The sequence below is a fragment of the Empidonax traillii genome, unplaced genomic scaffold, assembly GCF_003031625.1.
Source record: "Empidonax traillii isolate 1590-97213 ecotype Southwest subspecies unplaced genomic scaffold, ASM303162v1 scaffold717:size860381, whole genome shotgun sequence".
In the NCBI taxonomy this organism is placed as follows: Eukaryota; Metazoa; Chordata; class Aves; order Passeriformes; family Tyrannidae; genus Empidonax; species Empidonax traillii.
This window is the reverse complement of record NW_020955910.1, coordinates 501392-515041: the sequence shown is the minus strand read 5'-3', so window position 1 is coordinate 515041 and position 13650 is coordinate 501392. Positions and strand designations below refer to the sequence as shown.

Genomic DNA, 13650 nt, shown 5'->3' with positions numbered 1-13650 from the left:
GCTTCCAAAAAAATGGAGAACATCCTAAGGGCTGAAGAGGAGAACGAGCTACAAGCAGAAAGCAGGGCAGGTTCCTCTCCAAAATCAAGGGACTGGCTGTGGAGTTGCAGTGCTGAGACAAATCAGCATGACAAACCTCACTGCCTGTAAAGCCCATCGCGCAAACCAGCAAGTTAAGAGGATGAAACATAAGCTGGAGTGCCTCTTCTAGTGACTCTTTTCCAATGAATGCTGCTGCTGAGGGGGTCAACAGGGTCCAGTCTGAGCACTCTGACACAGGGAGAAGAGTAAAGTGACTCCACTTCTTTAGAAGTGGAAAGATATTACAGAAACCCAGCCTGCCTCCACTAGGTTTAGCCTAAAAAAATATCCCCCCCCCCCCCTTCATCCATCTCCAGTGAAAGTAATTGGACTGAAACGGCACAGGTCACCCCAGCTAACAGCCTTGAGCTGGGGAAACAAAACAAGCTGGCAGGTAAACAGATAAGGGTTTCATAAGGACTAGGTACGCTTTACCTCAAAGTTATCCCTTGAGATTACCTCCCTATCAGCCTTTACCTTGAATCCACTCATGATAAACAGTTAGATAAAAAATTTCATTTCTCTAATAGTGTTTATGTGATTTGTCAAAGTAGGATCTCATCAGCAGGCTGCAACGAAAACAAGCCCCTGCTTAGCGTATGCCAAGGCAGCCCAGGTCCATGGATGTTCCATGAGCCACATCCTCTCCTCTTCAATAAAAACAAAAATGACACGGAATATGGGCTGCATTTGCTGGCAATTTCCAACACAAAATCCGAACAGTTTCTCCTCAAAGCAAAGAACTCATGATTTATGTCCAAAGTGCTGGAAGCCGAAGGCAGGTGATTTCAATAACCCAGAACGAGCTGCGTTAATTAATTTTGAGAGTGGGCATGGGGAGCCCTTGAGAGCAGCTCCCCGAGAGCGAAGGGAAAGGGTGATGCGCTCCAGCCACAGGGAATCAGGCCCAAACCAACTCTCCCAGCCAGTAAATCCCACGGAAAAAAATATCTGCGAAATAATGGTTTCTCCAGAGCGCAGCACGGGATGGGGAAGGATCTTTCCAGTCCCGGCCTGGGATGTGGCGGGGATGGCCAAGCAGTGGGAGGGCTGCATGAGAGAATGGGGAGCAGCTGGGACACACCCAGCTCCTCTAAACCATGAATACAACCAAATAAAATAATCTCCCGAGATTAGGGAAAGGCAGAGGCTGCCCCTACACAAGTATCTGGGGCTCTGCTGGAGCCCAGAGGGAAGGGAATTGCTGCCAGATGAGCATCTCAAGCGCAGGACGGTGAAGCATTTTGCCGGATTTCTTTTCATCTTCCATGCCCAGATGACTTGGCCCACACTCAGCTTCCCACTGCACACAGCTCCCATCCAGAAAACCACAAACCTTGTATTTTCATACATTTTTCTGAAGCTGGGAGCGTTTTCCCTGGGTGAAACAGATCGGATTTTGCTCAGGCAGTCTGTAGCAGGCACCTTCCCAAACCAACCAGAAGCAAAGGTGTGTGTCGGTCTCGAGTGACTGACAACATTCACATCCACCTCACATCCTGTATTTGCTTATTTTTATTCCTTGTTGCTCGTACTCATGCAGCCCTAAAAAAAGCAAAGCTGGGGAAGTGTCTGAAGTTTTCTACACAGCTGCTTCACCAGAACAGGCTGTCTACCCAACAGACCCATTTCCAAACAAAGCGATCCGACAATAGCACTGACGATGTCTGAACTGGCATCGATTTAGGAAGACAAGCTCTTTGCTGCACCACACTGTCAGCAAGCACTCAGTACAAATGCCACATTACAAGACAAATGTCTCTCCTTTTTTTAAGACTCTCCCTTTTACTTTCGCGCCTCCGTTCCATTGCGTTATTTCCAAATTAGGCCCCGGATCCCAATGGATCACAGTGCTGAGGTCAAGTCCCTCTGAATTCTCCTCAGCGCCTTGGGTTTGGTTTTAAATGTGGGGATAAAGCTTTATCTGTGTCACGAGGCATCTGTTCTGCTCTTCAAAGCCTTCCAACGTTGCTGCGAACCTCTAGCTCAAATTGCTGTTGCTGTTGCAAATAAGGTCAGCCTGATTAAAAACCAGTTATTCTAGCTGGAATGAAAATGGTCAATCTTCAGCAAGTGCATCCTATGTAAGAATACCCCGTTCCCGAACTGAGACAAGCCTTCAGAGGATCCAGGTAAAAGGAGACTGAGGTCATCTAACGACTCTGACATTTCTTTCAGCCTCTGATTCATTGCAAAGAGGCCGTATAAAGCTATACTGCAGCTGTCAGCTGAATCAGGTGCTTTTTCCCCTCCTGTAGGGCCTGTATTTAGTTGCAGATACACGTCTGGGTACCAGCGTGAGCACCCAGCTCTGTCACCACGACCCCAACCAGCTGGACCTGCAGATGTGCCACTGCCTGCAACCGAAAACTGGGGCTGAATGCTGTAATGTGTCAACTCAGGCAATTATTCAAGCAGCTGTGGCCCATGGGAGTGGAAATACTTTGGCTCTGTTGTCTTAAAGATTAAATCAGGAGCTCCAATTCACCCAGTGTATGAGTAAGAAGGAGCTGGCAGGAGAGAAGGGGAAGGAGAAAGGTTCGGGGGGGTGACAGCAAACAGCAGCCTCTCCAGACACAAACACAACAGCAACCACCAGGCTCCACACAGAGGGAGATAAAGCAGCCAAGCCATCCCAGACACTGCTTGGATCTCGTGTCTGATGTGAGGGCTTTCAGGCCTGGGCATCATCTTTGCAGTTTGCTTGCATTAATAGGTTTGCTTGGATTCCAGCTCAGCCCAGCTCATTAGCCACACCGCCGAATCCCACACTAATTCTGCATCACTTCTACTGCTACAGATAAATAATAAAATTGCCTCCACGCAGGGGTTGTTTTCTTCCTCTCTCTCCCTAATGCAGGTCTGGTAGCATCTCATGTATCTGTTAATGAAGTCCATTATATCCAGAGTTTCTCAGCAAGTAAAAATTACAATCATTAGCCAGTGACTGATGAGAGACAGAAACACCATTTCTGCCCAGGCTGGCAATAACAGTACGGCAAGTACATGTCCCACATCCCGTCGAGTCGAGCCTTGCTCTCCCGTAATATGGCACCCAATGTTCTTCATTAGCATCCCTCTTTTTAACAGAGCAAGGCAGCGTCCTGTGGCAGGTCACAATTACACACAACTATTAATTCAGGGAGGAACAATGACAGGGATCACAGAGGCACATTTTGCAGCGGGGTTGTAAAAAGATGAAGTGGAAGGGGATTAGGAACATGTTAAAGCCCTGTCTGAGACCAAAAACAAGCGGAGGCACAAGTGACAGCACAGCAGAGGAGGCATGGCTGGTTTCCTTGTACACCACTTTGTAATTTTTGTTTTAAGTAGTAAAGAAGCACAACAATTACTCTTTTGGTCACAATACCCCAGTGACCAGGACCAGCAGGCTCAGACCAGGACTTCTTGTGCCATTTGCAAACAACACACAAAGGCTCAGCCTCTCCCAGAGCTGCAGCCGCTCTCTTGCTGCCCTTTTGTGAAATTAGGGTTTAATTCTCTGGAATAAGTCTGCTAATAAGGACTCCCAACACACCCATCCTCTGGACAGAGTGTACCCGCTCATGGCTCCCGCAGGAGCTGTGACGGGAGGGGGACAGGGAAGGGGGGGGAGAAGAAAATAAATATGCCTCACGGAGCACAAAATGCAAGAGAAATCCAACACCCCTTCACAGAGTAGTGAGAGTTCGCTGCAAAAGAGGTACTGGTTGCACTGGCTGCGCTCGGCAAGTCCTGACTTCGGCTGGAGGGCCTCCCGTCCTCTCCCTGCTCGCCATATCACGTTCCACACTCCGTGTTAAGCCACCCCTGGGAACATTTCCCACGGCACTGAGGACACACGGCCAACAATAGAGGGGGACAATGTGATCTTTATGTAACAGCCGCGCTGTGTCCCCTCTGCTCGGGGATGAGATGTTCAACCCCGCGAGGCACAACAAGTAACAACCACCTGAAGGGTTAAACACAACGCCACCGGACCCCTCGGCCTCGCTGGGGTTGGCGCTGAGGTTCCTCCGGGTGCGGGTGGGTGTAACCACGTGCCCCGTGGTGGTTGTTCAGGGCAAGAAACACAACCCAAAAAAGCCAGGTGAACAGTCATCCTCAGGCCCTGTGATCTACGTCCCAGGGGAGCTCCTTCTCCCTTCTGCAGCCTCAAAAGCCCAGTGCAGGGATGCAGACACAAGCCCTGCATCCCGTGCCCAAACCCTCTCACGGTCCTTCGCTCCACAAATTTCTACCAGAGTCCTTGCATGGAGGTGGATGAAGGAGGCTGAACAAGTCCTTCCAGCTATGATCCCCTCACATCTGCAGGTACCAAAGCTTAATGGCTACAGGAAGAAAATAATGCTCCTCATTTGGGCAACGCACGCGCTTTGGTTTCTGAGAACATCAATCTCTGGAAAAATGATTGTACGGCAAAATCTCGAAATGAAACGAATTCATTGCTGCTCTCCAGCCTTGGGAATGAAATGAGTAAGTCTGCAGTCATTACAACAATGTCCTGGTAAAAATAAACAGGAAAAGGCACTTAGTAGGAATGCTTCATAGTTAAAAATACTGTATCTCGTCTGAGGTCATTCTGGTTTTTTATAGGAACAGGCACGCGTGCCTCAAGGTGATCTGATTTGGTATTACTTCAGTCCTGTTAACGGGTGTACAGTGCAGTCAAGACAGATGGAAAGGTTCTTTTTCCCAGTTCAAAGTCCTCCCTGTAATTCTGCAGATTGAGCATCTGCTGTTGGGCTCACAGCTCTGGGGAAAGAGGCAGGAACTGGAACACCTGGCTACGTGGGGGCATTTGGGGTCTGTCTTCTCTTAACCCAAAAAGACTGATGAGGAGGATGCTCAACTTCTTCTATCTTAGAGGGGCATTTCTATAGCAAAGAAGAGGTTCCAGCCAGAGGGGGTCATGCTGAACAGCAGGCAGGCACAGAGAGGATGCTGGACAAAGGGCAGGAGGTGAGAAAAGTGGGCAGAAGGAGTACTGTAGAGGATGATAAAAGCTGCATGTACACTTTCCTTCCCTGAAAATGTCTTTGTGCATTTATGGCAAGGAGCTGCTACAATTACAGCTTCTTTTCTAAGCGAAGCAGAGACCAGATAACGAGCAAACCTCCCACTGCACAAAGGAGGTGACGAAGGTGTTCTGGGAGCCCTGACGGCCAGGCTTCCCTGCAACAGCCAAAAGCATAGAAAATTGCTAAAACCCATCTCCATTTCACCCTCTTCAGGGGTGTGAGCTGTTCATAGCCTTTTTCTTTTCCAAAGCACACCAAAAATGAATGTGCCTACACAGACAGCGAGTGAAAACCCTTCAGCCAGACAAAGCAGCAGCTCGCACATCCCAACCTGCAGAACAAGCACACGGCTGCATCATCCTGGGTCTGGGAGAGTAAAGAGAGGGAACAAAAAAGATTCTACAAGGAAAAAAAAGCCAAACAAGATACTGTCCAATCCAGATGAGTAGATACTGCACCACGGTGGGTCACAATTTCAATGACATACGGGAAAATCAAGAACTCCCACCAGCCTTCCTCTCCCAGACGCCAACATCCACTGGGAGATCAGGGGAGTCTGATGAAGCCACACGCAGGTGCACAGACGAGCCTGGGGTTTCCAGCTTTCCTGGCAACCAAATTTTTAATTTCCTAAGAAAGTCACCCCTCATTCCTGCACGGGAGCAAGCACAGAAGTTCAGATGGCTTGGCAGGGAAAAGGAAAATCAGGCAGTGACTCCACAGCCCTTCCCTTGGGTTGGGATACAGGGGTTTTAAAACCTTGGAAAGGGCAATGTAAGGCAGCCCAGGGGGCTGCACAGACTTGTTTGCTTTAACTGAGATGAGGCTCCCAATATTACTAAGAACCAGTCTCCAACAAAGTGCTGCTGTGATCGGAGTGCTGAACTATCTTGTTTCACACTCAGGAGAGCAGGGATGTGGGATGCTCCTGCCAAGAACCATTTCCAGCTGCTCTTGTCATTGGGGACATCATATAGGTGGAAAAGTGAAGGAGGGTTTTGCTTTACTGATTTACTAATCTACTTTCCTACCCATTCCCTGCTGCCGTGTGAGCCACTGGAGGTGAGTGTCACCTCAGAGTTCATCAGGGCAGGAGAAAATAGAGAAAATGAAGTGGTATTTTCTTTGGGGTGCCAAACCTGTGTGCCACCATTCTTCCACAAGCTGGATCCATGAAACCCCAACGTCTCCCTCCACATGAGTCTCCAGACATGCAGGAGATCCAACTGCATTGTGACGGGAGCGTGGCAGCGGGGCTTACGGAAATAACCACCCAAGAGCAGCCAGCAGACTGCATGTCTCTGCATTTCTTCGTCATGGCAGCCTATTTTGGGAGATCCCACCCTTCTGGGAACCGGGCAGGCTTCTGCAAAATGGTCTGTGCCACGGCACGGCTGGAGAACAGCTGGCTCACGTCTGTGACTGTGGCAGGGACACAACACGGGAAGCCCCTGTCCAGCCCCGGGATTGCTGATGTCCCAGGGATGGCAGTGGGCTTCTCCCCTCGAGGATCCAGCAGATCCCAGTGCCCAGGCTATGCACAAACACTGTCAAATCTCGGGGCCATGTGGGAGGACCCAATGTCTTCCATGCCTCCCAGTCTGGGTAGATCATATCACTTTCTTTTTTGCCTCTAGCTGCACTTTTTGCCTCATCCCGTGGGACGCAGGTGGTCACAGCCTTGCCATTTCAGAGACTAACATCTCTGATCAGCACCTCATCAGCAGGTGAAAGGGTTTAGCAGCAGGATAGCATTGGATAGAGAAGAAAGGGCCTCTTCTAACTTCCAGGGTCTACAGGTAAGCCTCTGATGCATATGGAAACAAGACTCTTGGCCTAAATAAATTTTTTTCATCTTTTGTGTGTGTGTGCTGAGTTACTCCAGCAGGGCTGCCAGCAGCCTGCAGTTTATTTTTAAAACACTAAACAAGAGAAGTCCAGTATATACAACAAAGACCCTGGGTTTTCAGAGAAGCATTCTGCAGATGCTAAAAAAAGGAGGTTGCTTTTCGGGTCAGCTGTGAGGTGAGAGACAGATTCTGACCTTGGTTTTGAGAAACGCTGAGCAGGCACGTTGCACACCAGCTGGATCTCAAATTCATGCTAGGAACAGGCACAGTAACGGCTCAGCTGACCAAGCACAGCCTGTCTTGGCAGGTACCCGTGCACAGTGGGTGGGCAGCTGTTGGAATGATTGCCACCACCTTGCCTGGAGTCCCAAGGGCTGAGGCCGTGCCCAGCTCAACACACAGATGAAGCATCTCAGCTCACAGATGCCTGGCCAGGCTGGGCTCCCCGATTTCCCCCACCTCAGGCAGCTCAGCCTGCGAGAACATCATAAAAATATATTGCACAGCTTCTCCAAGAGTATTTAGATGAAAACACCACCACCTCCAGCTGGGAGGCTGCGGGAAGCAGCGCTGGGACGAAGGATGTGGCTCTCCATCAAGGTGCCGGCGCTCCTAATTGTGCCACTCCAGCCGGCACGCTGGAGGGTGCGACCCAGTTTTGGTGCTTGTTACGTGGCTCACAGCAGCGTCAACACGCTGGAAAAGCTAAATTTAGGAGACAAACAGGGCTGGTGGTGTTACACACCCAGCCAGGACTTGCTCTGTTACAAGACAGCTGGAGAATCGATGCCATCCGCTCACCACACGCGAAGCCCTCGCTGCCTGAGTGAAAGCGTTACCAAGTCACTCGGAATAAAATTGCCACTAAATGCTGTTTGGGAGACAGAAAAAAAAAAGAAAAGGGCTAATCCTCACTCTTTCCCAGCCATTGTAGGAAATGAAAACGGCTATTGCTGCCTGGTAGAGAGTCCAATTATGAATAATGTGCGTTCTCTCCCTTCACAAAGGATGAAAGGCATCAGAGCTGGTGGTGACATTTTAAGACCGGAGATGTAAGAGCGAATCTGAGCCTCGTTGCAAGCCCAGCTTTACCCCAATAAAGAAACACTTTCTGCAGTCAATTGCCTTGCAGCATAGCTTGAAGCCCCGCTATTGATCTAGCATCTGTTATAAGCAGATAATCATCGCCACTGTGCCGTGGCTTCTATGATGGGGTCTAAAAGCACTTTCCAGAAGCTGGTTGAGGGCTGTTTTCTGCTCTCCCCCACAGCTGCAGGCAGGCAGAGGTTTGCGGGGGAGCCCACAAAAATCTCGCAGGCTTACAGAATTTGAAGGCCAGAAAAAAAAAACAAAAACCCACATTAAATCACCCCCAACTCATCCATCTCCCAACGCTGTAAACTTCAGCTAACTGAGGTGTACTCCCTGCTGCCATCTCAGCCCTCACACAGCTATTTCATACCCTGCAATTTCCTTTCCCCAGCGAGGTGCTGACACACCACCATCAAACCACTGCTCAATCCCCCCCTTCTGTAAGACAGGCAGTGAGAGTTGCTGAAATCCCCCAGCATCAGGATTTTTTTCTCCTGTCCTAAAAAGCTTTATCAGAGTTTCAGCTCTCACTGAGGGTCTGAATCCCAGCAACTTCCCAGCTTCCAGCTGCTTCCCAGCAGCATGGGGAGATTTTGGGCCAGGCACCTTCCTCCGAGTTTAGCAAGAAGTGGTCAGAGGTAGGTGAAATCAGGCTGCCAGTGTCTGCAATCTCTCCCCTTCCCGCCAGCACAAGCACTTCTTACCCACTTGGCAGATTCCTCCAATCTCCAAAGAAGGAGAAAAGGATGGGAAATTAAAAATAAATGAACCAAGAGATACACATCCATCAGGAGCCAGGCGTTGTCAGCCCAGGTCCCTGTGCAACTGCTGCTTCTTTAATCAAAACCTCATGCAGCTTAAACGCTTGACAGAGGTCTAGAACAGAGATCTTGTTACCCTGAACAGGAAAAGCTGCAACCTTGAAGAACAAAATCGCTGTCTGACGGGGTCTGTGTTCTTTAAAATCACGCTAAATTACGCCAAGCCTGTTCCTAACTGTGACATTTGGGGTTTCACCCTGCAGATTCCTGTGAGACACACGGGTGTCTCAAGGGGGTGACCGGAGGTGACGGGAGGAGCGAGCTCTGTGGTGGCAGCTGAAGATGAGCCATTTCTAAATCGGTCCCTGACGCCAGACCTAAATTTTTAAGAGGCTCAAATCAAGAAAAGATTGCTGATGGATGCACTCCCCACTTGAAACTCACTTGCGTGGTGATGGACGTCAGACCGGTGGCCTCATGGCTATGCCTGGTTGCTACTGAGAGTGACAGAAACCTTCCAGCTTTCTAGAAAGTCCCCATGAAAAGGCTCAGCCAAGCTCTTTAAAGCCTCCTGCATGCAGGTTATCTGCCTCTCCTGACTCGAAAATATTTGTCCCTGAGGAGCTGTTATTTAATACCTTCCTTAGTTACCAAGGGATGGGAAGCTTCTCCCATGGTTCTGCAGCTTTCCAAACACAGATGGGATTTATTGAAGTTCCTGCTGCTCTGGCCTCATTAACGTTTTATGGCACAGCTCCAGAGATGTGCCTGCTCCTTGCCGGGTGCCCCTCTACAGCCCCACGGTAGCTCGGGTCTTCCAGCTGCACTGAACATCCTTGGGGAGTCTGAAGTGATTTCATTCCCAAAACAGCTCCACTGCTGCCTTTTGGGACCTCACCTGCGTCCCTGCCTCATGCAGGACCACGGCTCCCAGCAGCTCCTTTCATAACAGCCACGGCAGGTGGGAAAGCAGAGACAGCATGAGGAGGAGAGGGGAAAAAAAAAAAAGGGAAAAAACAGAGAATAGTGCAGGAACACATCCAAGCTGTGCTGTGGTCAACATAACCTGGGGGCTGCCCAGGGAAGGATGGGATTTTAACATACATGGAGAGCACGGAAGCAGAAGAAGGGGTGCAAGGCCTGGGTTTGGTGGGGAAATGCAGTGGGCAGCCCTGGGGATTCATTCCTGGTAGCCTCCTGCACACGCCCACAGCGAGAAGGTGGGAATGGGGAGTCCCGAGGCCTTTTTGGAAGAGCTTTTCTCCCCTGTGGAGAACAGGAGGGAGCATCAGCACGACCCAGCTGGAGTCTGCAAATTGCCCCACTTAGGCTCTGGTCCTTGAAATTGCTCTCTTAGCCAAAGTACATCCATCGACCTGACAAGCATCAGGATTTTCTCTGGAGCCACGCTCCTCCATAGCCTCCAGAGTTCGTGCTTCATCCCCAAACCCTGCAGGTTTTGTCCCAGAGAAACATGCCTGCTGCTTACTAGGCTATCTTGCTATGCTGGAGGCCTTGATATGCACCTCTCCATGATCCAAGCACTGCATGGAGCCAGGGTTTCCCCACCACATATTTATTCAGAGGCACTGCATAGCAAGGACAACCCGGCGCCAAACTTTGGAAGAGGCAGACCTGGCTGGAGTTCAGCAGAAACAGGGAATTAAGACACTGAACTAAATCAATCCATCCCCACCCAGTTTCTATCCAAATCAGGAATTTCATGCACAGGAGGGATTTTGAGCACGGTCCCACTTTACTTATTGAGCAGACAGAGCAGAGTGCTTGGCACTGTGCAGAAATCCAGTCTTTGCACTTAAGCTCTTGGAAGCCCCGAGTAATTCAGATGCAGAAGAGATCTCAGCTGCTGGGAAGGAACCCAAATAGCCAAGGACAGAGGGAGCCTGTGCAGGGATGTAGGGAAAGAAAGAGCTGCTGGCTGAGTGCAGGCAGGGGACACTGATCACACAGAAAAAAGGATGGGGAGAAGGTAAAGGAAGCAGGTCAGGGGAAAACAGGGATGTCTGGGGTTGCTCTTGCTGAAGTGCACCCAACAGTGGGGACTTGTTTAGGTCTGCAGTACCCACAGATCCCCTGCAAGAGCCTTCCAGAAGTGCCTGATGTGAGCCACACACTGGGACTGAAAACACCAGGGAGATGCTCCGGGGCTTGGGCAGAGCACGGATGGGTGGAGGGACCGTGAGATCCACCCGGCCCGTTACAGCCGGGGAAACACGGAACGCCACGCTCACCTCCCCAGCTTTCCCCAACACCCAGCTCGGGCTGCTCGCTCAAACCCACGCCGAGATGCCTCCTGCTCCCAGCCGCAGCCCTGCACGTCTGGCTTGGAGTGCCACCTGCTGCCAACGGCACCGCTCTCCAGTCACTGGGAGGGGACAACAGCAACCCGGAGCAACGAACTTCCTGCTGTTACATCAGCTTTCCCTGTCCTTTAACATCAGCCAAACTCCTGAGCCAAAAAGCAACGCTATTTCCCAAGCTGCAGGCGTCCCACGAGTCGCAGGCATAGCAGCAGATGCTAATAAAGTACTTTTTTCTTTCTCTTTCATGCAGTTTTTTTGCCAGAGCCAGTCCCTCCCCCCAGAGACCACATCCTGAATCTTCTTGTTCATTGATTCTTTATGCTAAATGATGACTCCGCAGTCGAAATAATGTGGCTTATTCCAGCTCGCATTTCAGACACCGTGAGACTTTTTAATAACGAGTTGCATGAAAAATTAGGGAGGCTGCAACAAAGAGCTCCGACAGAGGTTTCCAAAGTGACTCACAGCCAGGAGAGCCTCGCTTTTCCAAAGCCCAGCGTGAGACAATCTCAAGAGCCCCCGCGCTCAGAGAGAGATGAGTCCTCCCCCTCTGGAAAAATACGGCCTTTTTAAGGAGAATTTCCCAGGGAGAGAATCCCTGCCGGGAGGTTTGGTGGGCAGATCTGGGAATCGTGGCTGAAACGACATCCCATTCCCATGAGTGCTGGCAGGGACATTTCACCCCACACTTCAGCTGTGCTGCTGAGGGTGCTGCAGGGTGGGAGTCACCTCACTCTACAGCCACCCTGGGCTCCCTGCTTGGCACACCGGCTCTGCAATGCTCAGAAAGGGGGCCAGCGATTATTCCTGCTGCTCTTTCAGGGAGACAGCAAACCACAGAGCACTGTGGCCTCCACAGACACAGAGAACACCACCCGTGCACAGGTACCCTGCTCCCATTGGGGCTGGCTTGCTGCCAACCCTGCAGCTCTTTGCCAGGCTTTGCAGCGTGGTGGAGGAGGAATTTTTTTTTCCATGTTTAACTTCTGGCTGATTGTTTTTCCTCCCCGCCATCCACACAAACAGCTGCCAACACATTTCAAGGGGAAGCAGCGGGCAAAGTATGCAGTGCAGCCCCCGTGATGGGGGTTAACGCTGTTTATGCTCAGTCCCAGTGGGGACCAGTGCCTGGCTGCTGGGTGTGGCTGAAGGACGGGTTTGATTGCTCTCCCCTCCTCTCCCAAACTCAGCTCCTAATTCCTGCTGCATCCTGTGCTGGCTCCCACCTTCACCTCCTCTGTGACATCCCTCATGGTCACCTCCAGCCCCAGGAGCTCACTCTGCAGCACAGCCCATTGCTCACCCACTTCTAATGTCTAATCGAGCACCATTCCTCCCACCCAGCCCAGCAGACTTCGCCAAAAGAGGTTTTTCCTCCAAAAGTGCATCCCGAAGGAAGCTGGGAAAGGAAGGCAGAGAGTGAAGGAGCAGCTGGAGTGCAATCAGCTCTTACCACGTTCCAGAAGAGTGGGTTGAAGGCGATGGAGAGCACAGCCACAATGAAGCCAGTGTCAGTCACATCCACGTAGCCAAAGAGCTGTGCCATGGCTGCCACATCCACCTGGGGAGGGAGAGATGGTTACTGGAGTGCAGGTTCCCATGGGACACTGGCCATTACACCCAAATATGGGGCACTTCACCTCAAATCAAACCCATCAGCTGCCCCAAGTCTGGATGAATCTTCTTATGGCCCAAAGCAACACGTTACAGCTTGCAAACTGCTGTGTCAGGATGCAAAGCCCCGAAGAATGATGGGGGCTCCTCCAAGCCATTCCCCCAAACCCCAGGGCCACTGGCCTCTCTCCACAGCGAGGGGGGATATATCTGCATTGTAAGAAGCTGCAAAAGAATTTCCTCTCTTAATGACAACAACAAAAAGCCCTTAAAACTCACTGTTCTCCTTTTAAGAAAGAGATATTTTTCCCAGGATGGCTCTTGACATTGTCAGCACTTTTTACGTGCAGTAAGCCATGCTGCTTATCCCTCCTCATCCCCTTTCCCCTGTGCTGGTGTTTGATGAAAAACAGCAAGGGCCTTTTTTTTTTGCCAAAAACTTTGAAAACAACAGACAAAATAGCCCAGCCCAAGCCCTTCCCTCACTTGAAACAAAATCAAAGACAACATTGAGACATGGAAGGTTTTTGCTTCCCCAACACAGCTGTGTTTGCAAGTCCTTTGGGTGCCAGGGGACAGAATGGCTCGGAAAGGCATCAGCTCCACCTCGCCCATCCGGGAGAGAAATCCCCACTGACTCCTCAAAGGTCCTTGGAAAGAACCAGAGCCACGGTGTGATTCATGGACAGGGGTTGGTAAACCCAGTGCTGTTCCTAGCCTGAAGAAAAGGCTGTGGGAAGAAAGAAAACGCAGCTCCTGTGCTGGCCCAGGACACATCCAGTCGCTCCAAGTGCCTCCTGCCCAGCCGTGACCACCCGCAGTGCAAAGTGCAGGAGCAAAGGCCGTACAGCCACGGGGAAAAGGGGGATCTTTATGGGACTCCACAGCCTCCTTCAAACCATCACCA

At 50.7% G+C, this 13650-nt stretch overlaps 1 protein-coding gene across 2 annotated transcripts in view; it reads right to left on the bottom strand.

The window, feature by feature from the left end:
* PEMT (phosphatidylethanolamine N-methyltransferase) overlaps nt 1–13650 on the bottom strand; it is a 39958-nt gene that overhangs the window by 24855 nt on the left and 1453 nt on the right. For both annotated transcript variants that reach the window (XM_027900302.1, XM_027900301.1), the window contains exon 2: nt 12583–12690. In XM_027900302.1, coding sequence (XP_027756103.1) covers nt 12583–12675 — 93 coding nt within the window. In that variant the 5' untranslated portion in view covers nt 12676–12690. The remainder of the gene's footprint in view (nt 1–12582; nt 12691–13650) is intronic.